The following is a 25,607-nucleotide window of genomic DNA, read 5'->3' on the forward strand; positions in this document are numbered from 1 at the left end:
GGACCAGTTATTTTACCACTACAAATGCATGAACCACCATAGTTTGACATTTATACTATATTTGGACGAGTCAAGTCAATGTTTATTATATGTTTTTAGGATGTTTGATTACTTGGCTTGGAATTGTGATATGTGTTGAAGTCTTAATTATTCTATGATAATTCTGTTTACACTAGCTTACCTTATTTGTTTCCTTATGTGTTTGGGTATTCTTGTTGCTTTTGTGTTTCAGCTATGATTATTTGGTGGATATAAGTAGAGGGTGGAGATGTATCTCTGAAGCAAGTTTCAGGTAATGATAATACTAATGTATAAATATTAGTTCTCATGCGTTTAAATAATACTAATGTATAAATATTAGTTCTCATGCGTTTAAATTTTGGTTGTATATTTGAAAATCCTTTATGTATAGTTTTTGGTTTAAAATGTTATTTATAAAATTTAATTTATGGTTATATTTAGATAACTATAATACTTTGTGTCCTTGATAACTATTCTATCATATTAAGATGTGTGATAAATCTAAATAATATTTTAACTATTTAATTGAGATATTACATATTCTACTTATCTTCATGTAATTATTACAATTTAGAATAATTCGACCAAAAAATTGTCGGGCGGTTTGAGTGTAATTGAAAAAAAAGGGTATTATCGTCATTTCTTATTATTAGGGTTTTTGTCTTTGTTGTATTTCCCTCGTCCGTTAGAATGAAAAAAGGGTATTAGCGTCATTTGCTATTATTAGGGTTTCTGTCTGTGTTGTATTTCCCTCATCCGTTTCGATGAAGAGAGGGTATTAGCGTCATTTGCAATTATTAGGGTTTTGTGTTTATAGAGGAGAATATTCGGAAACCCTAATTACTCAAATCCAACCTCTCCAACTACGCCTCTTCGACTCCCGCAGCCATGGCCGCTGCCGACTCCTCCGCCGCCGCTCCTTTACGCCAGCTCTCGCAGAAGGAGACGGACATCCAGATGATGCTCGCCGCCGATGTGCATCTCGGCACAAAAAACTGCGACTTCCAAATGGAACGCTACGTCTTCAAGCGCCGCACTGACGGTCAGTCCTCATTCTCAAATTCTCCTTTCTACTTTTTTTTTTCTTTCATTTATTTATCCATTGTCTCGAACACTGGCCATTTACGTGTTCTTAGTTTTTCTGTGTTGTTATATAACGGAATATGTCTGTGTAATATAACTAGGTTTCATTTTGATACATCACCATTGGGTTTCAGTTAAACTCATGTAGTTATACATAGTCACCAAAATGTAGAATTCTAGATACCTTTGAATCTCCTTCATAGTGGCCATGATCTTGTAGTAATAGCTATGTGTGTTTTATGAGTGGTCTAAATTTTGAGGACTTTTTGAAAGGTCAGTGATCCAGGCTGTTTGATAATTGTATGGTCTTTTAATATTCAATCCTGAAATACGTTTTCTGTTGTGTGTATGATTTAGGCCATTGGATAAATTTCTCCGTAAATATGTACGGAGGAATAAATCAAGAATGTTAGAATTGAGTTTCTCCAAATGTTAAAATCAACTAATGTTAATTTCTCCAATGATTGACGTGCATAATTTGATTTTATATTATGGAGATACTCAATTCATTTTGACTTCGTAGTTTTTTCTCCATTATATGTTTACAAACTGGTTTATCCAAGCAAGGTTTTAGTTGGACTCTTACTGATTTGAATTTTTTAAAAGTGGTTTTTCTGGTGCTTTCTTTTTCTAGCACTGTTATAAAGTTTTGCTCTTGCTACTAAAATAAAAAGTTTTGGAGTTTTTTGTTGATTTTTGGGGTTATGGTTGTTCAGGTATATACATAATTAACCTTGGCAAAACATGGGAGAAGCTCCTTCTTGCTGCTAGGATAATTGTTGCCATTGAGAACCCACAAGATATCATTGTTCAGTCCGCCAGGCCTTATGGTCAGAGGGCAGTGCTTAAGTTTGCTCAATACACCGGGGCTCATGCAATTGCAGGAAGGCACACTCCTGGAACATTCACCAATCAGATGCAGACATCCTACAATGAGCCTCGTCTTCTAATTCTCACTGATCCAAGAACAGATCATCAGGTTATTTATCTCTTGTAGAAGTTATAACCAGAGTACTGCAGGCATATTGAGAATGTTTTGAATTTCTGATAGTAATTGATGTTGATATTGTTATACTGTGCATGATCTGCCACGCTTTGCCTTATGTTATTGATCTCTGTGCAGCCTATTAAGGAAGGTGCTCTTGGCAACATTCCCACCATTGCCTTTTGTGACACTGATTCTCCAATGCGGTATGTTGACGTTGGGATTCCGGCCAATAATAAGGGGAAGCATAGCATTGGTTGTCTGTTTTGGCTTTTAGCTCGGATGGTGCTGCAGATGCGGGGTACTATTCGTCCGGGTCACAAGTGGGATGTAATGGTAAAACACCTGTTGCTTTTATGAATTAAATGGTGGCTGTTCCATATCTTTAGAGAAGTCTTAGTCTGTTGGCGTATGTGTGTACTCTTGTAAGAAATAAGTTTTATTTGGGAGCTTTCCTTGACGTTTTTGGATTTGTAACCAATTATCTAAATTTTTCTTATGCAGGTGGATTTATTCTTCTATAGAGAACCTGAAGAAGCTAAGCAACAAGAGGAAGATGAAGCACCACCTGCCCAAGATTTTGCCATTGATTTCAATGATACTGCCATTAGCAGCTTCCCTGCCGACAGACAATGGCCTACTGCACTCGACCAACCTTGGACAGGGGACGCTCCACAACCAATTCCAGCAGTTCCTACTAACTGGACCCCAGAAACAGCTGGTACGACTATGAATTATTGAATGTACTTTGGATCCTTGCTTTATGATGATGTTGTACTAAAATTTAACTGCGGTGATTGAGGATGAATAAGTTCAGCTTCGTCATATAGCTTGTTTATTATCCTAAAATCTGTCTGGATTTGAATTTGAGATAATGCAATCTGCGTCTATCTTTATTTTATAAATTGTATGCAAAAATTGTACTAATCTGTGACTTTGCTATGATTCAACATTTCCTCTTCCCCTGGTGCACAAAGACAACAGAATTTTTTATTCTGCAGTGATAAGATGATGGGACACGCACCATGCTTTTTCTGTTACCATTTTCTTATAATTGTTTTGAAATTTATGTAATCACAATTTGTTTGACTAATGTTCCTTTTACAGCTGCAGGAGATTGGGGCGAGGCTGTTCCTGCACCGGTTCCTGCTGCCGTACCGGCTCCACAAGTTGGTGTGCCTCCAGCCCAAACTTTTCCTGCTACTGGCTGGGACTAGGACAAGATATTTTGATTCCATGGTGTTAAAACCATAGTTTTTCTTCCCCTCGGCTCAGAATTTTCCCTTCCGAGATTATCTTACAAAAGAAACATAATTTGCTTCTCAGTAAAATTTTGTTTGTTGACATATTGTAGGAAATTTTATCATTTAAATTTAATAATTATTTATTTCATAATGGAACTAGTTTGAGACCTCCATCCCCACGGGTCGTTTTTTTTATATTACTTTATTAAATTAAAAAAAAAGTTGAATTATATTTAGTATGATATTTATGAAATATTTTTATAATTTATTTTATATATTACCATTATTTTAATTTTATTAATAATATATTTTAATTACGGATATATATTATTAAATAATTGTGAGTAAAAGTTAAAAATTAATATTTACTTTTTTGTATTGTATTTAAAAAAATATTTAAAATATTGATTAAAAATTTTGTATACTATTTTTAAAGTATTTGAAGAGAGTTTTATTATAGGTTTTTTATAAATTTTTAATTAGATTTTATATTTTAATATTTTTTAATGAATTATTATGATTATTTTTATGATAATAATATTATAACATTAATATTTTGAAATGGTTATATGTTATATGTTTTAGAAATGTAAAAGTTAAAGGTTAATATTTACTTTTTTGTATTGTATTTTAAAAAAAATATTTAAAATATTTTGTAAAGTATTTTGAAAGTATTTGAAGAGATAGTTATATTATAGTTTTTTTATAAATTTTTATTTAGATTTTATATTTTAATATTTTTTTAATGAATTATTATGATTATTTTTATGTTAATAATATTATAATATATTAATATTTTGAAATGGTTATATGTTATATGTTTTAGAAATGTATTAGTTTAAGATCATAAAACCAACCTTAGACCAGCCATCATACAAATAAAATTGGGTTCATGATCAGATTTAGCCCCTATAAAATATCAACGTGAGCATGTCAGAGAGTAAAATAATTAAAGTAAATACACAGCAAGTATGAGCTTGCCTTTCCAGCTTTGCAAAGTACAACACATTGAGCCTCTGCTTCCGAGGGTGCTTGTAGAACCCAAAAATTTAATGAGAGGAAAAAACACAGAACAAGCAATTCTTTGTGCCGCTGGCTTTGTACTGCTGCGCACGCCTTTAATATCGCTGGGTGCCATTCCTTCTACATTTTTGGAAATTGTGTTATATGATTTTTATGATACCTGTTCCGACATTAATACTGTGTTTGTATTTGGTTTGTAAAATAAAACAAAGGTATGAATGGTTGGCTAAATCTCATTGAAGATGTTTTTTCTAGTATGCATATCCATGTGGAAGTCTTGGAGATTATCTTAAAACTTGAGATTCAAGTAGAGTAAAATGTGGTAGGTAATAAGAGTTGTAAGAGGTCATAGTTTAAAGAAAAGTGTAGTTTTTATGATAATAAAGAATTAATCTTGTGAATGTTAGGGTGAAGTCTATCTTCTGTAATGTAGTAGTAGATGTCACTACAAATGCAAAACCTGAAGAGATTTGACATTAATGTTTGCTTTTGAATGATTGATTTTAGAAGACTTTAGTTGTATGTATGCTTTTATATGAAAATTGAATGACTCATTGTATTTTAAAAATATGTTATCTCTTTTTCAGCTAACTTACTTTATTTATATATTTTGTGATTGTTGTGTTGATTTTTTCTTTTTGTAATTATTACCTTATTAATATGAGTAGACGAAGATGCATGTGTAGTGATATCTCTCGTGGATGAGGAGCTAATTGTCTGAGTTATAGTTAATATTAGAACATAATAAATATAGTTTTGTAATAAAATAATAATAAAGTAGCCTAGTATATGAATGATATTATTATAATTCTATCTTATATAAAACTAGTATATAATATACATTGAATTATCATTTTATTTTTCAATATTTATAATAAAGTATTTTATTTTAATAATGTTATATGACACCCTTGATAACTTAAGTTAAGGTTGATATTTTGGTATTAACTAAAGTTTTTATACATGTATTTGGAATGCTTATGCTGATCGGGTTCAACAATTTTTCGTTATTGATATAGTACTGCAAAATTTATCTTTGATAAGAAATACGTATTAATGAGTAAAAGGATAGTCAATATTTTGATGTGAAAGTTAAACACAACAAAAATAGATGATACCAATGAATCTTTTGTGCTTGTAGATTCAAAATTGATCTGTAACATTTGTAACAAAATCTTTAACCCCAAAATCAACTTAACACGGGTAAAAATACACCACACCCCAAACTAAATACAACTTCAAATAAAGAACACAAAACTCTAAAAAATAATAAACTTATCGCGAAAAAAAAAAACCAAACATGTACCACAACATTTAAACCAAGAGAAAAAGGAAGATAATTGAAATGCTACGACTCAAAAAAATCATCATTAAGATTGGATGAAAGTGGAGTTTGATTGATCTGTGAAGTGATTAATTCTTATACTAAATAACTTCATATAAAATATGATTACTAATAATTGAGTAATAATTAAACCGTTGTTAATAAAAAGTTTATTCTAAAATATATAAATATAAATTTAAGACAAGAAGAATGTAATTGTATTTATGTTAATAATATTTGAATCGTTAAACCTTAAATTAATTTTAGTTTCGGAATATTTTAAGTATCTTCAAACTATTTTGAACTAATATTAACGAAAAGATTTGACTTGGAAAACAACTTTGAATAAAACTTTATTTTAAACATTTGACATTGACTTCGATCTTACGTCCTAATAGTCAGAAAGAAAAAAAAAACATATATTTAGAGATTCAAAAGTATAATGTTGACATTTATCAAAAATACAAGTATAGGTAGTTTAGATATTACACAAGTACATTATATTGTTGATTTAACTTGTTTTATTACATATATTATTGCGTGTATTTCGTAAATAGTTAATTTAAGCTATTTTATTTCATTATTTGATCGAATTTCTTATAGAAAGAATTTTATATTTAAATGCCTCTCAGTAAAACAATTTTTTTTCAATCAACCATTTTTCTAAGAATTCAGTGTCTTCTGTTAAGGACTTGAGTTCAAAACTGGGCTTACAAAAGACTTCACTTATTTGAATTCATGAAAGACAATGCATTTATTAAATTGTAATTATATAAATCTAAGAATCGGTTTTGAGAATGGTTTAGAAGTGTTCTTGTTGTAATTATTAATGAAAGAACAAAACGTTAATTTTGACATTAAACAAATGACATTTTTTTTGCTCATAAAAAATAATTAATTTTATTATGCTAAAATTAAAATTTGTATAAATAAGATATTCTTATATATAATTAAAAAAATGTTAGCTTTAATATTTTTTTAAAATTACATATTTATATATTGCAATTAAAATTTGAACATGTATAGATCCTAATTTATTATTTTGTCTTTATTCACACAACTGGTTTTCTCTACACATATAAAACTTTAATATATAGATTTTTCTCTACATTCGGCCCATGCGATCCACGAGTTAATACACGTGACAAATTATTTGCGAAACCTACCTTTGATATTTCTTCAAAGGTTATTCAACATTTAAAATGAGAGGTGCACATTTTCCACCTAATCCAAAGTTGATTTTTTGTAAAAAAATAATCATATTAACTACTTGTTGATTTATATAATATATGAATATATATTTTATATTTCAGAGTTTTTAATTAATTATAGATTAAAATTAAATTCATGATTTTTTATAATTTTGAAATAGATCTCTAGATGTAGTTTACAAAAATGTAATCTTTGAAGAATTTGAATAAATATTTTTTATACTATTTTCTATTTTAATCACGTTTTTTATTTACTCAACTCAAATTTGAGATCTATTTATCGAAACCAAATCCTGTACCATTGTTAGTCGTTTACTAAAGTTTAAAATCACTAAAAAAATCACATTCTCTTTGTGATTTCATTAATTTTAATAGTAAATTAAAAAAATGTACGTGATCAATAACTCAATTACAAGTCTTTTGTGTAAAATCTAATTTTTAATTTTTAAAAATAAAAAAAAATGTAAAATGTACAAGATCAATTGGTCAATGACAACTTTTTTAATGTAAAAGTTTAATTAACAGCGTTCAAAAGTATATAAAATTCTTTGAATGAGTCAGTTGAGAAGCTTTTTTCAGGAGAAAAATAATAATTGAGAAAATAAAACAAATATTTTTTTTTTCCAAATAAATTTAAGAAACTCCAAGTGTTATTTTAATTTCATACATGCCTTCATTCATACCGTGAGATTCACGAGACCTTATTATAATAGTAAATAAGTTACTCAATGTTACATTGAATATTCATGGTACTTTTTTCATGATTCCTCTGTTCTTTCTCCAAGAGCTCATCTCATATATATGCCATGAAGCCACCAACATCACCCTAACACAAAACTTCCCACTCTTCATTGGATCTACCATTCTACAACCATCTTCTCCACTGATCTGTTTCTCTCTCTAAAGGTACCTGCATTTCTCCTTTCTTTCTGCACTCATTTCAGTATGCTGTTCAGTTTCTCTCTTTTTTATTTTTTCTGTGATTCTTTTGCACTAAAAATTTGATTTTGATTGGAATTTTGAGGACCCTTAAGCTGTTTTGATCTGGGTTTTTCTTGTTTTATGTTGAAGCAATGGCCCGCAAGAAGATAAGAGAGTATGACTCCAAGAGGTTGTTGAAGGAGCACTTTAAAAGACTCTCTGGCCAGGACTTGCCCATCAAGTCTGCACAAGTAAGCATTATCTTAGTTTCTTTTTTTTTATTATATTAAAATTAGTAATGAATGAACACTGTTGAATATATAAATGTATAATTTAAATTGTGATGAGGGATTATTTTTTATTATTGATAATTTATTTAGAAAACTGTGAAAGCAAATCGGATACAGAAGTAGAGGGAGTGAAAACTTCACTCTCAATTTGTTTTATGATTTATAATAAGGAAGTAAATTTCCAAAATAGTTTATGTTGGCTTGGCTGTGAATCTTATACCTTAAAAATTCTGATGGGTTTTGTAATCCTTTGCTTGATTATAGGATTCTGTTTATCTGAAGCCAATGTAATATCTCAAACACCTTCTAAATTCTGTCCTAGATAGTGATAGCTAGTAAATCTGGTGATTGAACTTCCAACTTGTGTTACTTTGCCTATGGTCACATAATTGCACTGCATTAATCCGATAATGATCTTCAAATCTTACAGCTTATTGTTAATATGGTGTGTCTTCATATGACAATTTAATCACTGTTTTAAAGCTGAGTAAGACTATATGATGTGTAACTGATTTGTGGAAAATAAATTTGCGTCTTACTAGTCAACCAGTGCAGTGTGCATATCAAACATGAATAATAAATTTGTTGTGTTCTATTTTTCAGGTTACAGAATCCACTGATTTCAATGAACTACCTCAGAAGGAACCATGGCTTTTATCTTCAAAATTGGTTGTGAAACCCGACATGCTATTCGGAAAGCGAGGCAAAAGTGGCTTGGTTGCCTTGAATTTGGATTTGGCGGAAGTTGCTTCTTTTGTGAAAGAGCGTCTTGGCAAAGAGGTGTTTTTCTTCCCCCTTTGTCCTTCCAAACCTTAACTTATTTTTCCTTTTTCTTAATCACCAATCACCATTTCTTTTTACTTTCTGTCTACACTTTAAGTGTTTATTTATATCTTTGTTGATCATGTAGGTTGAGATGAGTGGATGCAAAGGGCCCATAACAACTTTCATTGTTGAACCTTTTATCCCTCACAATGAGGAGTTTTACCTTAACATTGTCTCAGAGAGACTAGGGAACAGTATAAGCTTTTCTCAATGTGGAGGAATTGAAATTGAGGAGAACTGGGATAAGGTACCAAAATTTACTTTTACCTTACATATAAATTATTTCAAGTAAATTCTTGTCACTTCTTCCTTGTAATTCCCATAAGCTACAAAGTGGTTTGTTCATATTTCAGGTCAAGACTGTATTTATGCCAACAGGACTGTCTCTTACACCTGAGAGTATTGCTCCACTTGTTGCAACCCTTCCCTTAGAGGTATGTTAATCTTAGTAATTTTTTAGATTTTTAATAAGATAACTTACTTTTTTGGTTATTCAGTAGGACCATGGGATTGAATATCACATTTTGTTTCAATTACTTATAAGTGCTTCATTCATGCTTACAGATCAGGGGAGAAGTTGAGGAATTCCTCAAGGTGATTTACACTCTATTCCAAGGTATATTACAGAATATACTTTTACTAACATTAGATGTGCTTATGAAGAAAAGTTCATTGATGGTTGTATTTAAAGTTACAGTTTTAAACATTTTCTTTTCCTATTTTATTTGTCTTCTGTTAGACCTGGATTTCACTTTCTTGGAGATGAATCCTTTCACTTTGGTCAATGGAAAGCCTTATCCTCTGGACATGAGAGGCGAACTTGATGACACTGCTGCTTTCAAGAACTTCAAGAAGTGAGTTTCTTTCCTCTAAAGAATATCAACTGTTATTTATAGGATGAATATCGTTTCTCTTGACTATAATTCATCATGTATAATTAAATAATGTTTAATAGTAAGAAAGAAAAAATGAATCATGCAAGTTATTCTTATTTACAGATGGGGAAACATCGAATTTCCATTGCCATTTGGAAGGGTAATGAGCAGTACAGAGGCTTTCATTCATGGATTAGATGAAAAGGTGAACAAAATTATTACTTATAGTAATCATGAATTCATGGAACTAAAAATTATGTTTCTTAACGATGTTATGTTGTTTGTTTATTTTATGTTCCCAGACAAGCGCATCTTTAAAATTCACAGTATTAAACCCGAAGGGCCGAATTTGGACAATGGTAGCTGGGGGAGGTGCTAGTGTCATCTATGCTGATACGGTGTGTTTATATTACTTTAGAAGTTAAATTCAGAGCTAATTATGTTATATTGTAACATTAAGCAAAAGACTCTTTCTTACATACTAATTTATTAAAACAGGTAGGTGATCTTGGTTATGCTCCTGAGCTAGGAAACTATGCAGAATATAGTGGTGCGCCAAAGGAAGATGAGGTCCTGCAGTATGCCAGGGTTGTGATTGATGTAATTATCTCAAACATTAGTGATGTATATTTATCATCAATTTATGGATATAATACATGATCATACATTCCTTGTTTGGAGTGTGTGAAAACGGCTTATCAAATGGATGCTACTTTGTAACATGATATAGTGATTGTTTCTCTCTATGGAAATCTCTTTGCAGTGTGCAACTTCAAATCCTGATGACCAAAAGCGAGCCCTTGTGATAGGTGGAGGAATAGCTAACTTTACTGATGTTGCTGCTACATTCAGCGGCATAATCCGTGCTCTGAAGGAGAAGGTGAGAACATATATCATCATGAAGCTTTTTTCATGCCATATTAATTTGCTCATGGTAGAGTTAATTGATTGCTGACTTATTACAAACCAGGAACAAAAGCTAAAAGAAGCAAAGATGCACATCTATGTGAGGAGGGGTGGTCCCAACTACCAGAGTGGTTTGGCAAAAATGAGGGCCCTTGGAGAGGAGATTGGCATTCCCATTGAGGTTATATAACAAAATGATGCCATTATTGATTGCATTGAGAAACCATCTGAACTTATTTTTCTTATCTATATTTTGGTATCTTTGCAGGTTTATGGACCTGAAGCAACAATGACTGGTATATGCAAACAGGCAATCCAGTACATCACTGCTGCTGCTTAATTATCCATTCTTAGGCCAGTGTGAACTTCTTTTACAAGTATTGTCATGGCTGATTTGAAGAGATTTTTCTCTGTCCAACTCTCAGAAATTATTGCTTTGGTGAGTTAGAGTGCAGGCTGTTATAAATTAGTCATCCAATAAAGTGGTCAAGAATGTTTTGTATCTTCCAGAATTCTGATAGTACATTAGTGACACCATAAAATGTTACAAGTGTAATTGTTTTATGTTAAGTCAAACTACAATTTCATGGTTCACTGATTTACTTCATTAACTAAATTGTTTTTCTTTCCATTTGTGAGAACTTAAATTCTGCTTGAAAGGGTATCTCAGCAAGCTTGTTTAGATATATGCAATTATGAGTAAAATATAAGTCCGGCTTCAATTATAAGTAACTCAAACTCATATATAACACATTAGGATTATATTTTATCAATAAAGAAACTCATGAAATGTAGCTAAACAATTCCCATTGTGGATGATGTTGAAATTTGTCATTCTACTTTTTGTTTTCTACAGTCTGTAATAGAAGCTTTTCCAAATTCTCTGAAGAGAACAAAAGGGCATGCTTGAGTTATTTTGATTGATAATATACCCACCAAACCCTTATGACAAAGCTTTAGAAAAATCAAAACTAAAAAAGGGTAAAAGAAATTTCAAATATGATAAACATAAATTTGGAATAGGGTTTTTTAGTCTACCAGGATGTGTCCCCACACTCAGTGGATGGTACTAATTCTCCAGCTGGGGTATCTTATGACCTAAACATTCCTTGCCACAAGGAAATGCTGAGATTCAAATCATATAACATAATAGCTTGTTAAAAGTAAATTCATTTCTTTCATATTTTACTCTTATAAAAAAACTTTTTGGAAAAGTTTCTCCAAAATTCTAACACTAATAAAATTAGTTTATGCAATGTTAAAATGCAACGCACAAAAGAGGAAACTTAATCTGCTGTAAAACTCACTGTATATTCATTGAATGCGAAGGCTATTAAATAGCCGTGTACAAACGCAATAATACTGGACTGAATAAAAACAGGAACGAAAAATAACAATAGCCAAATATGTGGACCGAGCTGCTACAGTTCAACCGAAAACAACGAATAAAACCAGCCATTAACTACTGAATTGTTACAATAAACGAAATATAAACGCCTAACCACTAACTGAGCTGCTACAGTAAAGGCAAAAAATACTATCCAGATTTAGTGGAAAAAAAAACATGACTCCTACAAAATTACAAAAGTACTTTTTCTTATTTTAAATTTATCTAATAAAATTCTCGATTTTTTCTTGGATAAAATGAAAATGAACGTCAATACTCTCGTGGTTTATTATGTTCTTTGTTAGCTCGAACTGATTTATTATCTACTCGGATTAACGCCTTCTCTTCTTACATTATTTACAAATTCCGTAGCAAGTTTATAAGCTAGATTGCATGTCGGATACTTCAAGATGCTGCCATATATTCAGCTTTACACATTGATAGTGTTACAATGGGTTATTTCTTTGAGAACCAATTAAATGTTGTATTTCTCATGAAGAAAACATAATAATGAGTCATGCTCTTCTGGTCATCTACATCTCCTCATCAATCACTGTCCGAATACCCACTAAGCCTGTACAAGTCTAACTTAGTGTACAATTCCTTTTGATGCTGGTTCATCAAAATCAGCAGAAGGTAGAGAAGAAATCTAGTTTCAGTTTGAGTATAAAATATAGTTATTATTTCAAGCATCATAATAGCTTCAAAGAAAGAAATTAAAATCAAGCATAAAGTATGATGTACATTAGGATAAGCTCATTTTTCCTGCTTAGCTGCTTCCAATAAAATTAAGTCATGTCAGATTGTTCAAAGTTGAGGCCTTGCAAAGCTTGTATAGAAGAGTTTTGAACAGCTGATTTTGCTAGTTAACAGAGAATTACCAGGGTAGTCTAAATTGTTGTTAAAAAAGATTTGGTGAGGTCACAATGCCAAGTGTTGCTTCTTCTTCAAGAGGTGGTGACTGCTTCAGAGCTTCTTCAGTGTTGCTTTCAAGTGTGGTTGAAGACTTACTGTGTTGGTAGCCATCTGAACCTCATAACAAAGAACCCCATCAACCACCTTAAAACTTCTTCTTATCTCTTTAACCTGGGTAGAGTGGTATCAAGTATTTTAGGCACTGATGTCAATTAAATCTTGTTTTAGTTAGAATTTAGCATAATACATTGTTTGAGCTTGAATTTTGAATATTTTCATTTCTTTAAGTTAGAATTAACATCTTTGTTTACTATTACTTTTCTTTTATGTTTTCTTTAATTAAGAGAGTAACTTTCTCTAATTCTAAAAGTGGGCCCAAGCCCTTGAGAGCTATTAGATTTTAATTTATTTAACTTTTGTTCTTTTTTATTTTCTCTTGAACTATCTTCCATTGATTTTATCTATGAGAAGCTTTAAACGATCATTTTTCATAACCATAAACAGCAAAGGAATGACTGGAAAGGGATCTTAATCGTAGGACTTCAATCACCATAATAGGCTTAAATCCTTTGAGAAATCAATAGATTGAAAAAATGCTTCATGTAGCTACGTAAATGGGTAAATCTTTTAAATTTAAAATTCAGTGTTTTCTATTGAAGTCGTGCTTCAAAGCATTTTCAAATCGTGCTACATGGCACAATTTTATTTTTTTTTGACAAATGTAGAAACCACAAATTTGTGTACAAGTTGTCTTACAAATGTATCGAATATAAGTCAACCCCAAGACCTAGAAGACAAATAGAAAGATCAACTTATAGCACCAGCTTACAAATTTTTTGTTTACCTTTCCTTAACAATGTTATTGTTAAAATTTTATTTTCATTTGAATTTGGTTTACTTGATCAAGAGTTTAATTTACTGCTATTTTTTTATTTGCTCAAATTTCATTCAAATAATAAATAATATGATTAAAATTAATTGATTAACCAAATTATCTAAAAATATAAAAAGGTCCCTATCAAATAAATAAAAAGTACATAACCTAACAAAAGTAAAAGAAAATAAAACAACATTAAAAAATACAATTACAAACAATTATATCAAAGTAATAAGCTAAACTTTTGTTTTATTATAGTTTATTTTCAAAATCAAATCCTATTCGGGCCCTCCAATTACCATTCTTTAAAATAATAATAAAACCAAAATCATGCCATAAAGCACGATTTTAACAAATAAAAACCATGCCTTAAAAAATTATTTTCACATAAAAAAAAAGGAAGCAACTATTGCTATGAAACACAATTTAAAATAAAGAGAGAAGTTTTGTTTTGAAATACAGCATCAATAAAAAAAATTGATCCAAAATTCGTGCTTGAAAGCACAACTATTACATTTTAAAATTGTGCTTGCACCCATGTTTGTAAATTTTAAACATTTATATAATTATATAGTGCAAAATTGCACCAATTAAAAAACAAAACACTTACGAGAACTGGGGTTATTCTTAGGTTAAATCATCTTTAAAGAGAGTAAAAAGATTATGAAGATAAAGAAGTATGCCAATAAAAAGTCTTGGTGTAAAACTTGACCCTCGAGGTTTTCTTCTATTAAATTAATCCAAATTAAATTGCATTCTTGCTTTGATTCTAAATTTCCTCCTTGAATTCTCTATTCTGAACTGAAAACTCAGTTTAGTTACTTATCCCTTAGATTAAATTAATTAGAGATGACTACAAAATCAAGCATGTGGTTCTTGTAGATTCAATGTCATTACTTAGAAGAACATACATTTTCAGCTTTCACATACCATGTAGCAATACCACATAAAGAAATGAGACATTCCAACTTTCTTCTTTAATCAACGTAGTAAGGTTGGTAGCAAGGTGTTTCCTTAATCTAACATAGTTATCTAATTTGTTTTACCATTGGGGTATAGAGTGAAGTATGACAAAGTATTTCCTACAGTAAACATAACATACCATCTAAGGAGAGAATAAAGAAGCAATGATAACAATCTGCATGATAACATTACATAAAAATCTTTTGCCAAAAGGTAACAACCAAAATGAGGTATTACTTCAATGGGGGTTATTATTAGTCAGTGATTCATCAATTTATTTAAAATACATGTAAAATGAAAAGCACATTGAATGATTTCATCTACCAAATGTTCAGAAGTCCTCACCCGACTTCCCTCTATTTCTGTAGATTTCTGTTTACTAATCATTGTTGTCACAACAACAAAAAGTCTTTATCTCATTAGATGAGATTCACTATATGGACTGCAATACGCCTTTAGGCTCAACTAGATTAAATTCTGAAGCATATTATTAACCATAAAAATCTGTCTAAACAGTTATTTGCAATGTCCTTGATCTCCCTTTCTATCTGTTTGCAAAGCTGAAAAAATGTAATCTATTCTCATCGTTAATGCTTCCATTGACTTTCTTTTCACGTGTTCAAACCAACAAAATCAATTTTCTATTATTTTTCCCAAGTAAATGTCACAAATTTCTTCTAGTTCACAATTAGTTTGTATTCTATCAATTTTTGTGTGACCACACATCCAGCTTAATATTCAATACCATAATGTATAGTTGTATAGACAAGAATGCAATAAAGCTTTCATGAGTTTGTTATACTTGAGATATGAAATAGATCCCTGTTGCCTTTCTCCATTTTATCCATCCAGCTTATATTGTGTGCTACATCTTTATTAAGTCCTCCATTATTTGTAATATTAATTAATTCTGGGTATTAAACTTAGAAACACGTGTCATAACATCTTATTGCTTTTTTACTTATAACTGTTTTCTCTTATTTCTAGCTAAAATTGCAATGCATATACTGTGTCTTGTTCCTACACAAATAAAAGTCCTTTGCTTTCAAAGTTTGTCTCCAAAGCTTAAGTTTAGAGCTCACATCTTCTTTTGATTCCTCAATCCACACTATATCATCCAAAACAAGTATGTAATTAAGGACAGTCTTATGTTGACCCTGGTAACCACATCCAAGATTAGATTAACCATGTTAGGACTTGAAATTGAGCCATGATGTAATCCAATTCTTATAGAAAAGACTTTAGCCTCACCACCAAGTTTTCTCACTAATAATTATCCAATCACATGTTTTAGTCATGGACTACTTTTCCAAAGGCTTCCACATAGCTTCATTTGATACTCGATTCCAAGCTTTTTCCAAGTCAATAAAAACTATATGTAGGCATTTTTCTTCACCATTATCCATCCTCTTAAAGATTTCTTTTATCTCCAACACGAATTCTACAACATGAATCTAAACTTTATTCATCCTCATAAATTTCTAGTGCTTCCATATTATAAGTCAATCCTTGTTCATCACATAAAAACCATAATCCTCACAGATGATTATAAAAAAATTTCTTAAGAAACATTTACAATACAACTTTTTTGACACATTCATATTATCAGAAGATGCCTCACTAAGAAGGTTGTTTTTTAAATGTAACATATAAGAAACAATCCAATCATTGTCAGAGTGTAATGTATGTGAACAATGCAATCATAAGCATGAGACATCAACATCAGTATTGTTGCATTGGCAATACTAATTTAGATTACCTTAGAAGCATTCCCCACCATTTCACTCTGAAGTTGTATCACATTCTCTTCAAAGCTGTATGTCCCTTTCTGGAAGCACAATGTCAAATGACACCTTAATAGCAGAGAAGGGAACTAGAAGGGAATAAAAAATGAAAGGCAAGAAAGTAACTAACCCCATGGACCTAGAAGCAATGAAATGATCAAGACCTTTATGTTTAAACAGTTAAATTAAGGAAGAAAGCTATAAATCAAACATATATTTGGAAGAATATATCAACATGACAAGAAAAACAGTGTATACATAACGCATTGCATAACTTATGCATCAATGCATATAGAGGGAAATTTATTGCAAGCAACTGGGTATAATGGATTGAATGCAATGTTAGGAAAATTGGGACTCAAAACGTAGCAGAAGTGGACTGTTTTGCCATAGAGTTTATTTGGAGCAAAATACAGAATAATTGGAGCAAAGTACAAAATAATAAACACGTGCTTGTTGTTTGACAAGTAACAAAAAAAGTCAAGGATTTAGGTTGATCCAAAGGGTATTACTCATCAAAATTAAATCAATTCCCAAAATTTCATATTCAAATAGAGTTGTCTCAAAATTTAAACTGAGGAGTTATGCATATTAAGAGTCCATGGAGCTTCTAAACCCACACCATTCCTATAGCATACGGATTATACAGACACAAGTATGAAGCCAATTGGTCAAACAGTGTATCCGTAATAAAAACCAAATCAAATTGAAAAATAGTACCTGAACTTCCACAAGACCATTGCTTTGAGCAATCACAACTTCCATGGTGCCATCAGGTTTAGGACGCCAGTATCCACTCTCACCGTGCATAGGCTCTCCAGAGCTGAGTTTCCATGTCTTCTGAGTGTACCCTATCACAGGCTATACCCATTTCACACACAACCAAACCAAATAAACAGAATCAGTTCACAACCACCCACAAAAGAAGAGAAACAAGATGAATTAAACTGAAGTCCTCAGCATATATCATCATAAATGGTTAAAAGAAGAATGTAATCGAAAAACACAAATAATGTAAATTTAATAGTTCATTGCCATATAATTAGAAGTCATTTACTTTTCTGTACTTTAAACATCATGTTTCGGATAATCCTTTAATTTTCTTTGCCTGAGTGAGAATTGTATTTTACCATAAACAATCTTACTAGTCACATATAAAGGGCGAAATTGTTCCTTAGCATATTCCGGATCTGAACTAGTACTACTGGATAAACTGAAACAACATCGTACTAGTTGATTTACTTTTGAATTGATTGACCATGTAAGCTAATGGTGTATTAAAATAAAATTCTTAAAAAAACAAAAACAACCCAGTAAATAAAAAGAGAACTTCAAGGGACCCAGATAGTGTTTATGGAGAAAGAGACAGGAAAACCTTGTTGGGGGAATGGGAGAAGAAAAGCTCTTCGCCATAGGAGAAGGAATGTATAGTGGGGAAGCCTCCTTCTCCTTGGCCCCTCCAAGTGCCCAGAAGGAAGGAGAGCGGTGCCACCGCGGGGTGTATCACAGGCGGTGATGTTACCGGCGTCGGAGAATTCTTTTCAGCATCCATCTCTGTTTTTCTTTGGAAAATGTTTATGTGAACCCAATTATTGTAGAATCCAAAATGGGTATTTGGATTTATTGCTGTAACTTAACTTGTGTGTTACTTTGTTCTGTGTTTACGAAGGTGATGATAGCTAGACGTCCAAAAGCTGGTGACTTTCTAAAAAAAGAACATATCTACTATATAAATTTAAATTTATATAAATATAATTAAAATTTAACATAAATATTTTATTTTGTAATAATAATAATATTTTATTATTTTTATTATGAAAACATATCTAAGTTATCTGTATATTTTTCTAATAAAATATATTCTATCATACAATTATTTTCAAACATGTGATAATTGAAACAACTAAAATAAAACATTTAAATCTAAATGAAAAATAACTCATATATGAAAATGGGTTAATTAATAACATGAAATTTACATTTAGGTTTTTATTAGTTTAGCCCTTATATTTATTTTTTACTAAATATTTGTTAATTAGAGATAATGTGATCACTTTTATTTATATTGACGTTAATTCTGTTTTGAAGGTGATGATCACATGGTGTAATTTGTAGTTTTCATATATTGTTATTTTATTTAAGAAAACTATTATACATGATCTAAAAATCTATTATTCTCACACATAAATGATAGCACGGAGATGGTAACCTTAATATATGAGAGATCCGATAATACGCTATTCAATATCCTTGATCTTCAATTTTCTTTTCTCAAGAGTCTTTCTTTTTTTCCTCTCACGTCTACTTATATTAAGAGTGACAAAACTCTTATTCTAGACAAAACCTAAATTCCTTTATTAACCAACTTTCATATGGTATTACTTTTTTATTCTATTATAATTTCCATAATAATTTTATTTTATTAAATCGCATTTAGATCCTTAATTATATTTCACATGAGTAATATAATTAAATTAATTTATTAATTAATTCTAACACTTTTACACGCACATGTGATGTCATAAATGCTTTAATAACTACATCAATTATATTATGTAGATTATATTGGTTTCATTATTATTCATAATTAAATATACATAAATTAAAATAAAAAATCATAGTGGTTATGAGTACTATCAAAATGGATTTGAATCCTCGAGTCAACCCGATCCACCATGGATTCAGAATGGGTTGAGTTTAAGAAAAATTGACATTTCGGTACGTGCTAATTTTAAGTCCAGTTCACTAAGAAATCAGCTCTTCCGAATTGAACCCGTGGTGAACCGGTTTGACTCACCAACTCACCCAATTTCTTTAAGTTAAATAATCATATCACAAAAATAAAAACCCTAAACTTAATTCTCCCACTTTTCTAAGTTAATTTGAAGCATTGCAGACCAACACAGATTGTGCTCTCTATAACACCCCAATTCTGGGATGTCATGGGTTTACCAAAACTTTTGAAAACTTAACTCCGATACCATTGCGGAATATCGATTGTATAAAAACTTCTATTTATTTCAACTGAATTTAGAAAACTTCATAAATCAAATGTAACTATAAAGTGTTCATAAAATTTCATTACAAAACTATTAGTTTTGAAATTTTAATCCCATAGTTCTCCCACGTATCTCGTCGCCCAACTTTGCTTTAGCTACACTTGTAACAACATCTACTCTCGTAAAAAAATACGATCATCGCAGGTGGAAGCCACAACCACAACATGCAAGAGTGAGCTAACAGAAACAAGTCATCAAAACAACTCATTAACAACTACACTATCAAAATCAAAGTCACCCGCATATAATCATACAATTATCTCGTCAAAGTAACCAAATCACACTCAGACTCACTCGGTCACTCACCGACTCATACCTAATTTGTTGAAACCATTCACCATATATATTGAATCACTACCGGTTACTTACATACAACTTCAAGGTTAAGTGACACCTCTCACCACTCTCTTAAATATCTTCACCGGGATGGTACACTTTACGACACCATTACACTACGACATTTCCCACCACTCTCTCGAAGGCCTCATTGGCAAGTAACCCATTTCCCATCACTCTTTTAGAGCTTCATCGGGCAAGTATACCACTTCCCACCACTCTCGTAGAGCTTCACCGGGCGAGTATACACTTTTCACCACCCTCTTAGAGCTTCGCTGGACAAGTATACACCCCCCACCACTCTACCATGAGAGTTTCACCGGGCAAGTATCAGGACTACTTTCATTACTCTTCCAAAGTCATTCAACATTCAAACAATATAACAACAATTTAAAATCATACCCAACAACATAACACCAGTCCGAAAATCATCTCAAATACACAATATTGTCATGTTATCTCAATCACACTACAAAACTCTACAATTTCTCTTAAAATAATACATTGCCACATATAAAAATTAATTTAATTACATACACAATATCATCATAAAATATAAACCACCATTTAATTAACACTAAATAAGTTTTCCTACGTTAAAACTATTTACTTTATTTATTTTATACTTTTATAGTTTATTCAATTTCTAATTAGATTCTTTGAAACATAACAACAGTGTATCTTTCTAAACTAATATTATAAAATAATATTCGAAGAATTCCAATCAAATAACGGATTATGACAAACTTTATATAATATATTATTATATAGTATAAAAAAACTACTAAAACGGAATACCTATAAGATATAATATATAATATAGTATAGGTTTAATAGCCTATTTTGTCCCCCATTCTGTTGAATAATGTCAATTCAATCCCTCGTTTTAAAAGTGTGTGAAATTGATCTTTAGTTAATAAATTTTGCGTCAACATCGTCCTTTCCGTTAAATCGCACAAGCAGCATTAGCTTTTTCTTTCTCTCTCTTCTGTTCCTCTGAACACAACAGTTTTTTCTACTTTTTAAACACATTTTAAATTTAAAAATCTAATCTTGTTTTTTTTTTGTTTCTTTCGACTCCCTTTTTCTTTTCTTCTCATGCAGAACCACATTTTATTCTTTCACTTTCACATTTAAAACCTAGGGTAAAAAATTTTTAAACCCTATGAAATGACTTTTGGTTCATTGGAATGGGTCGAAGAACAGGAAGGCACGTTGTTCAGAGTCCCCTTGTGGTTGTACCCACTAACTTTGTCTTTAACCCCTAAACTGGGATTTAACCTCATCTTCTATTTCACTTATCAATATCCTTTTTTCCTACTTATCTTAATCTACTCTTCTCTTCAATCTTTACATTCTAATAATATCAACATATAATTTATTATCCTTTTTAGCTGGTTATTATCCTACTCTACAATGCTTTCATCAAACCTTTTTTTTGGTTCCTTACACTTAAGTGTTTCCGAACTAGTCTCTATACACCAAATTATACTCAATTCATTCCTTGTGAGTAGATTCTTAGTTTATGTAAGAAATCAGAATAAAGACATATGAAGTACTTGTATGAGTGATGATGTATATGAACCTGCAATCGTATTATTATTGTATATACAACTTATATACAGAATACTCGAGTTTCAAACTCAACCAATTACAACACCCAATTAAAGCCCTATTGGTCCATACCAGTAGATTTCAGCACCGCATGGCCAATTGGGAGAAATTCAAAAGTTTACCCTGCCATTCATTATCTACAAAACTTTTTGAAGAGAACTTGAGCAACAAGACATGATGTTCTCTTTGTAGACGATGATGTTTCAAAATAAGTTGGTCTTGGAGTAGAGGGGCAACATATAGACTGAAGCAATTCTTCCACACGCAACACTTTAAATTTAGGACGTGTGTTGGGAGCAACATTAATTGTCAACACAGTGTTGGAAAATCTTGCCATTGTTGTCAAGTTTATACTCTGAGGTTCCATCGAACCTCCCACGGATCTCCCATGGACCTCGTGATATTCCATGAACAGTCCACCGAACCATAATGACATTCTCATCAGGCTGCCACACGATGGATAAGTCAATCCACAAAGCCTTGAAAAACATCCTGCCATGAAATCGAAGAGCCCAGAATATTGATCTGTAACTCTCGATGCCAACGAACGTGTTCAAAGGATCTTTGAGTACAATATCATCGCTGAATGAAAGAAATAGATATGTTTATAGACACATCAAAATTGAATTTGCATATGGTCAGAAAATTTCCAAATTCCAATAAACAAAGAAAGTAGATAAAACAATAACTACTACTCAAACAAAATAAATGTTTGGTTACATTTTTGATCCTCGAGTATTACATTTTTACGTAAGACAATGAAAAATCACAAGTACAACTATGTCTAAAATAAAATAAAATTGAGAAAAGAAAAGAAAGGGAAACTGGAACCTATAGATGTCGAAGGACAGTTCTCTGTGGAAGAGGGCAGGGAACCTTGAAAAGCATGCCCCAAATTCACGTAATATTCTTGTTTTTCTTTTTCTTCTTCCTCTTTGCTTCCTCTCTTCACTAGAGCCGAAAACTAGTCGTACGAACTAAAATTCTGATCCAAACCCAAAGACCCATAATCCTCAACCTTGCAACTCACTTTTAACCCAATTGTCTTGTCCTTTTTTAGCGGTTTGAAGTTGTAGAGCTTACTAGTTCTAGGGTTAAGGTAGTGCACTATTTTCGGGACCAAGAATAGTTCTGAGCAATGGATGAGAATGGACATGGTGATGGGTGGGATTTTTGCGATAAAAGTGAAAGAATAAAATGTGGTTATGCATGACAAAAAAAAGAAAAAGGGATTCGAAAGAAACAAAAAAAAAAACAAGATTAGATTTTTAAATTTAAAATGTATTTAAAAAATAGAAAAAATTGTTGTGTTTCAGACGAACTCAGAGGAGTAGAAGAGTGAGAAAGAAAAAGCTAACGCCGTTTGTGCGTATTTAACGAAAGGGATGACATTGACACAAAATTTACTAAGTGAGGAATAAATTCACACACTTTTAAAACGAGGAATTGAATTGACATTATTCAGCAAAACTGAAAACAAAATAGACTATTAAACCTATAGTATAATATATTATATAATATACATTAACCTAAAACACAAAGAAATCCTACCGCATACGTAACATACCAAAACTTTTGTTGCACCAATAAAAGACTTTGCATTTAATTATTACACAATTCCAATTTCTTAAACTTGGCCCTACTAACTTACTTTCCATCAACTGTTAATCTCTCACGGTCCTACCTTACCAATCTATTGCACATACACGTGAATCAACCTTAAAACTTCAAAAGCCATTTTACTTCTTTATTAGGCACCTAGTGTTTGATAAATGCAAAAAAGTAGTAAATTTTCATATGGAATTTTGGCACTTCTGTATTAAATTGTGTACATTTGTATCAATTTTCCCCAATCTAAGAAAGATGAAATGTAATCACATGTTTCCGAGTTGTTGATTAAAAGGAAATCATTTGATCCCTATTTTGTATATGTTCCAGGTAAATTAAGAGAAAAAAGAAAAGAGAGAAGAGTAAATCCTGCAACAATTTGCCCAAGCTAAAATGATCTCGCTTAAGCTAGATTCATCCAGGAAGCTATTGATTTAAAAATCATTCTCGCTTAAGCGAAAATAACTTAGCTTAAGCGAAAATGACTATCTTCTCCAAGAAGTTTCTTCTCGCTTAAGCGATAATCATCTAGCTTAAGCGAGAATTCGCTTAGTATATATACTGACGATTCAGAAAGAAAGAAAGAAGACGGAGAGCGCGTAGAAAAGAAGACACAGAGTTACCCAAAGAGTTTTTCTTCCACTTTAGCTGTAGGATCTTCTTCTTCATCTCTTAGAATGTCAACGGCCACCATGAGTGGCTGATCTTTTCTCTTGGGATTGAATGTAATCGATTCGAACTCGGATGTAATCTGGTGATATTTATATATAGCATTTCTGTTTTATTCAATATTGGTATTTTTTTTCTGCTCTTAGTGCTTGATTCTATCTGATCAATAGTTTCATGAATGTGGGTTTTAGTTTTGACTGGAAAGTATTTCTAAAATCTGATCTAAACAAGAATACTTGATATCCTGCGATGCTAGGGATAAATTTCAGTTTATCAATTGCTTATAACACTTGAATATAATGCTGGACAGTTTGTTGGATATGTGAGGAATCAATATTCAAGGAACTGATCTTATGAATTTTATACGCGAGGAATCAATATAAATGACTTTTGTGTGTTGCATCAATATTGGTAATTCAGTTGCTATATGTTTATATTCATTCAGATTGCACACGAGTGAGATAGATGAATTCAATCCCAACTTCTCGTATTAAACTTTCTTTAACTAATCTACTGTTAATATTTTACTTTTATGCAACGTAGTATAAATTATCAAAATCCATTATGAATCAGTTTGAATACCCTTGTATATATGTTGTTTGAGATAAATTTATCTATTTAATTGAAGTTGTTACTCGTGGGATCGATACTCTTACTCAAAAATCATTATACTACAGTTGACTATTGGTACGACCAAAAGTTCAACACTACCTCACACTTATATATACATGAACCATTTCTTTTAAAAGCCATAAATCTTATACCCATGTCACCCAAAACCACAAGTTAACGTTTTCTTTGTATAATCCTCATGTAGTATGATATCACAGCCCATGCACCAAAGTTCTAATATCTTTCAAACTAAAACACTCATTTAAAAACTCTCTACCATGCAACCCTGTCACCCATTAGATTATCTCACCTCTGCACTCATTTCTTTAGCCATAAAAAAGATTCAACAAAGGTAAACCAATATATTACAACATCTATATAACAGATACAACAGTCGCATTTCACCATGCCTATTTCAAGCCACGCTTACTCTCCTTCTCTCCTTCCTTTTTCAACCACCCAAATATAAGCATTGCTCCATAACAGAAGTCGCGAAACACATTTTATCTTCACGGGCCACAAACCTAATGTTATCCCTACTTCATGTTCGATAAACATAGAAGAGAAAATAGTACTAGGAAAACACAACAAGAACAACCAATTCATATAAACAGTACCACATTATACACACGTAGGACCAACCATGGTCATTATATCAACAATATTCAAAAGACTCAAACATTGGTTACATCAACCCAACACAACAAAGTGAGCTCCCCTTACCTGAGATTTCTGAAAATGTTCAAGACTTTAAGGATGTCTAGCGAGACGCTCCTTTCTCACGTCCTCTTCCTTTATTACGTGCAAAAAGCCAAGCCAACTCCCAAATATCCTTCACTCTCTTCTCAAACGCTCAAGGTGTGTGTGGAGGTGGGTTATAGGGGTTTTTCTTTTCCCTTTCATGCGGTTATGAATTGTATCCTTCCTAACTTTAACCTAACTTACCCTTTAAATACCTCTCACAACTTAAAGGTTGATTAAAACCCATCTTTAATTATATCTCAAAAAAACTTAGCATACAAGAAAATCATATTATGTTTTTAAGAACCAAAATAACCTAAACAATTTACCTTTT

The 25,607-nt window shown here is 31.5% G+C and overlaps 3 protein-coding genes and 1 pseudogene across 6 annotated transcripts; 2 read left to right on the top strand and 2 right to left on the bottom strand.

Annotated features, from left to right (window-relative positions):
• Positions 1-816: 816 nt before the first annotated feature.
• On the top strand, positions 817-3,506 carry LOC108333027 (40S ribosomal protein SA). The gene is made up of 5 exons (XM_017568342.2): positions 817-1,063; positions 1,821-2,083; positions 2,228-2,425; positions 2,594-2,810; positions 3,197-3,506. Exons 1-5 carry the CDS (start codon positions 910-912, stop codon positions 3,304-3,306), a joined length of 942 nt encoding a protein of 313 aa, XP_017423831.1. The 5' UTR covers positions 817-909; the 3' UTR covers positions 3,307-3,506.
• Positions 3,507-7,587: 4,081 nt separating this feature from the next.
• LOC108333008 (ATP-citrate synthase alpha chain protein 1) lies at positions 7,588-11,302 on the top strand. Its single transcript, XM_017568318.2, has 13 exons — positions 7,588-7,797; positions 7,963-8,063; positions 8,706-8,882; positions 9,013-9,174; positions 9,281-9,361; positions 9,492-9,543; positions 9,667-9,781; positions 9,926-10,007; positions 10,105-10,200; positions 10,301-10,402; positions 10,566-10,682; positions 10,773-10,889; positions 10,977-11,302. Exons 2-13 carry the CDS (start codon positions 7,965-7,967, stop codon positions 11,046-11,048), a joined length of 1,272 nt encoding a protein of 423 aa, XP_017423807.1. The 5' UTR covers positions 7,588-7,797; positions 7,963-7,964; the 3' UTR covers positions 11,049-11,302.
• A 1,237-nt stretch (positions 11,303-12,539) lies between these two features.
• On the bottom strand, positions 12,540-18,337 carry LOC108332439 (peroxynitrite isomerase Rv2717c). Of its 4 annotated transcripts, none has more exons than XR_008246212.1 (5): positions 18,010-18,337; positions 17,355-17,495; positions 16,610-16,723; positions 12,977-13,181; positions 12,540-12,669 (listed from the first exon to the last, which is right to left on the bottom strand). XR_008246212.1 is itself a non-coding variant. In XM_017567703.2 (4 exons), the coding sequence occupies exons 1-4, from the start codon at positions 18,184-18,186 to the stop codon at positions 13,062-13,064; spliced, it is 552 nt and encodes a 183-aa protein (XP_017423192.1). In that variant the 5' UTR covers positions 18,187-18,336; the 3' UTR covers positions 12,755-13,061. The 4 variants fall into 4 exon arrangements, 2 of the variants coding, with proteins under 2 accessions (XP_017423192.1, XP_017423193.1); XR_008246211.1 differs by having other exon boundaries at positions 12,540-12,707; XM_017567703.2 differs by lacking the exon at positions 12,540-12,669 and having other exon boundaries at positions 12,755-13,181; positions 18,010-18,336.
• Positions 18,338-21,620: 3,283 nt separating this feature from the next.
• Positions 21,621-23,945, bottom strand: LOC108332634 (uncharacterized; annotated as a pseudogene).
• Between the last annotated feature and the right edge of the window lie 1,662 nt (positions 23,946-25,607).

The sequence above is a fragment of the Vigna angularis genome, chromosome 11 (assembly GCF_016808095.1).
Source record: "Vigna angularis cultivar LongXiaoDou No.4 chromosome 11, ASM1680809v1, whole genome shotgun sequence".
NCBI classification, from domain to species: domain Eukaryota; kingdom Viridiplantae; phylum Streptophyta; class Magnoliopsida; order Fabales; family Fabaceae; genus Vigna; species Vigna angularis.

Bases quoted from the DNA above. Each gene is read 5' to 3' on its own strand.
- LOC108333027 (XM_017568342.2), top strand. From the start codon at position 910: ATGGCCGCTGCCGACTCCTCCGCCGCCGCTCCTTTACGCCAGCTCTCG. The intron at 2,084-2,227 runs GTTATTTATCTC...ATCTCTGTGCAG, and splicing joins ATCCAAGAACAGATCATCAG to CCTATTAAGGAAGGTGCTCT. The intron at 2,426-2,593 runs GTAAAACACCTG...TTTCTTATGCAG, and splicing joins GTCACAAGTGGGATGTAATG to GTGGATTTATTCTTCTATAG.
- LOC108333008 (XM_017568318.2), top strand. From the start codon at position 7,965: ATGGCCCGCAAGAAGATAAGAGAGTATGACTCCAAGAGGTTGTTGAAG. The intron at 9,362-9,491 runs GTATGTTAATCT...TCATGCTTACAG, and splicing joins TTGCAACCCTTCCCTTAGAG to ATCAGGGGAGAAGTTGAGGA. The intron at 9,782-9,925 runs GTGAGTTTCTTT...TCTTATTTACAG, and splicing joins GCTTTCAAGAACTTCAAGAA to ATGGGGAAACATCGAATTTC.
- LOC108332439 (XM_017567703.2), bottom strand. From the start codon at position 18,186: ATGGATGCTGAAAAGAATTCTCCGACGCCGGTAACATCACCGCCTGTG. The intron at 16,724-17,354 runs GTACTATTTTTC...ATTCCCTTCTAG, and splicing joins ATGGTCTTGTGGAAGTTCAG to TTCCCTTCTCTGCTATTAAG. The intron at 13,182-16,609 runs GTAATCTAAATT...CACTCTACCCAG, and splicing joins TGGTGGGGAATGCTTCTAAG to GTTAAAGAGATAAGAAGAAG.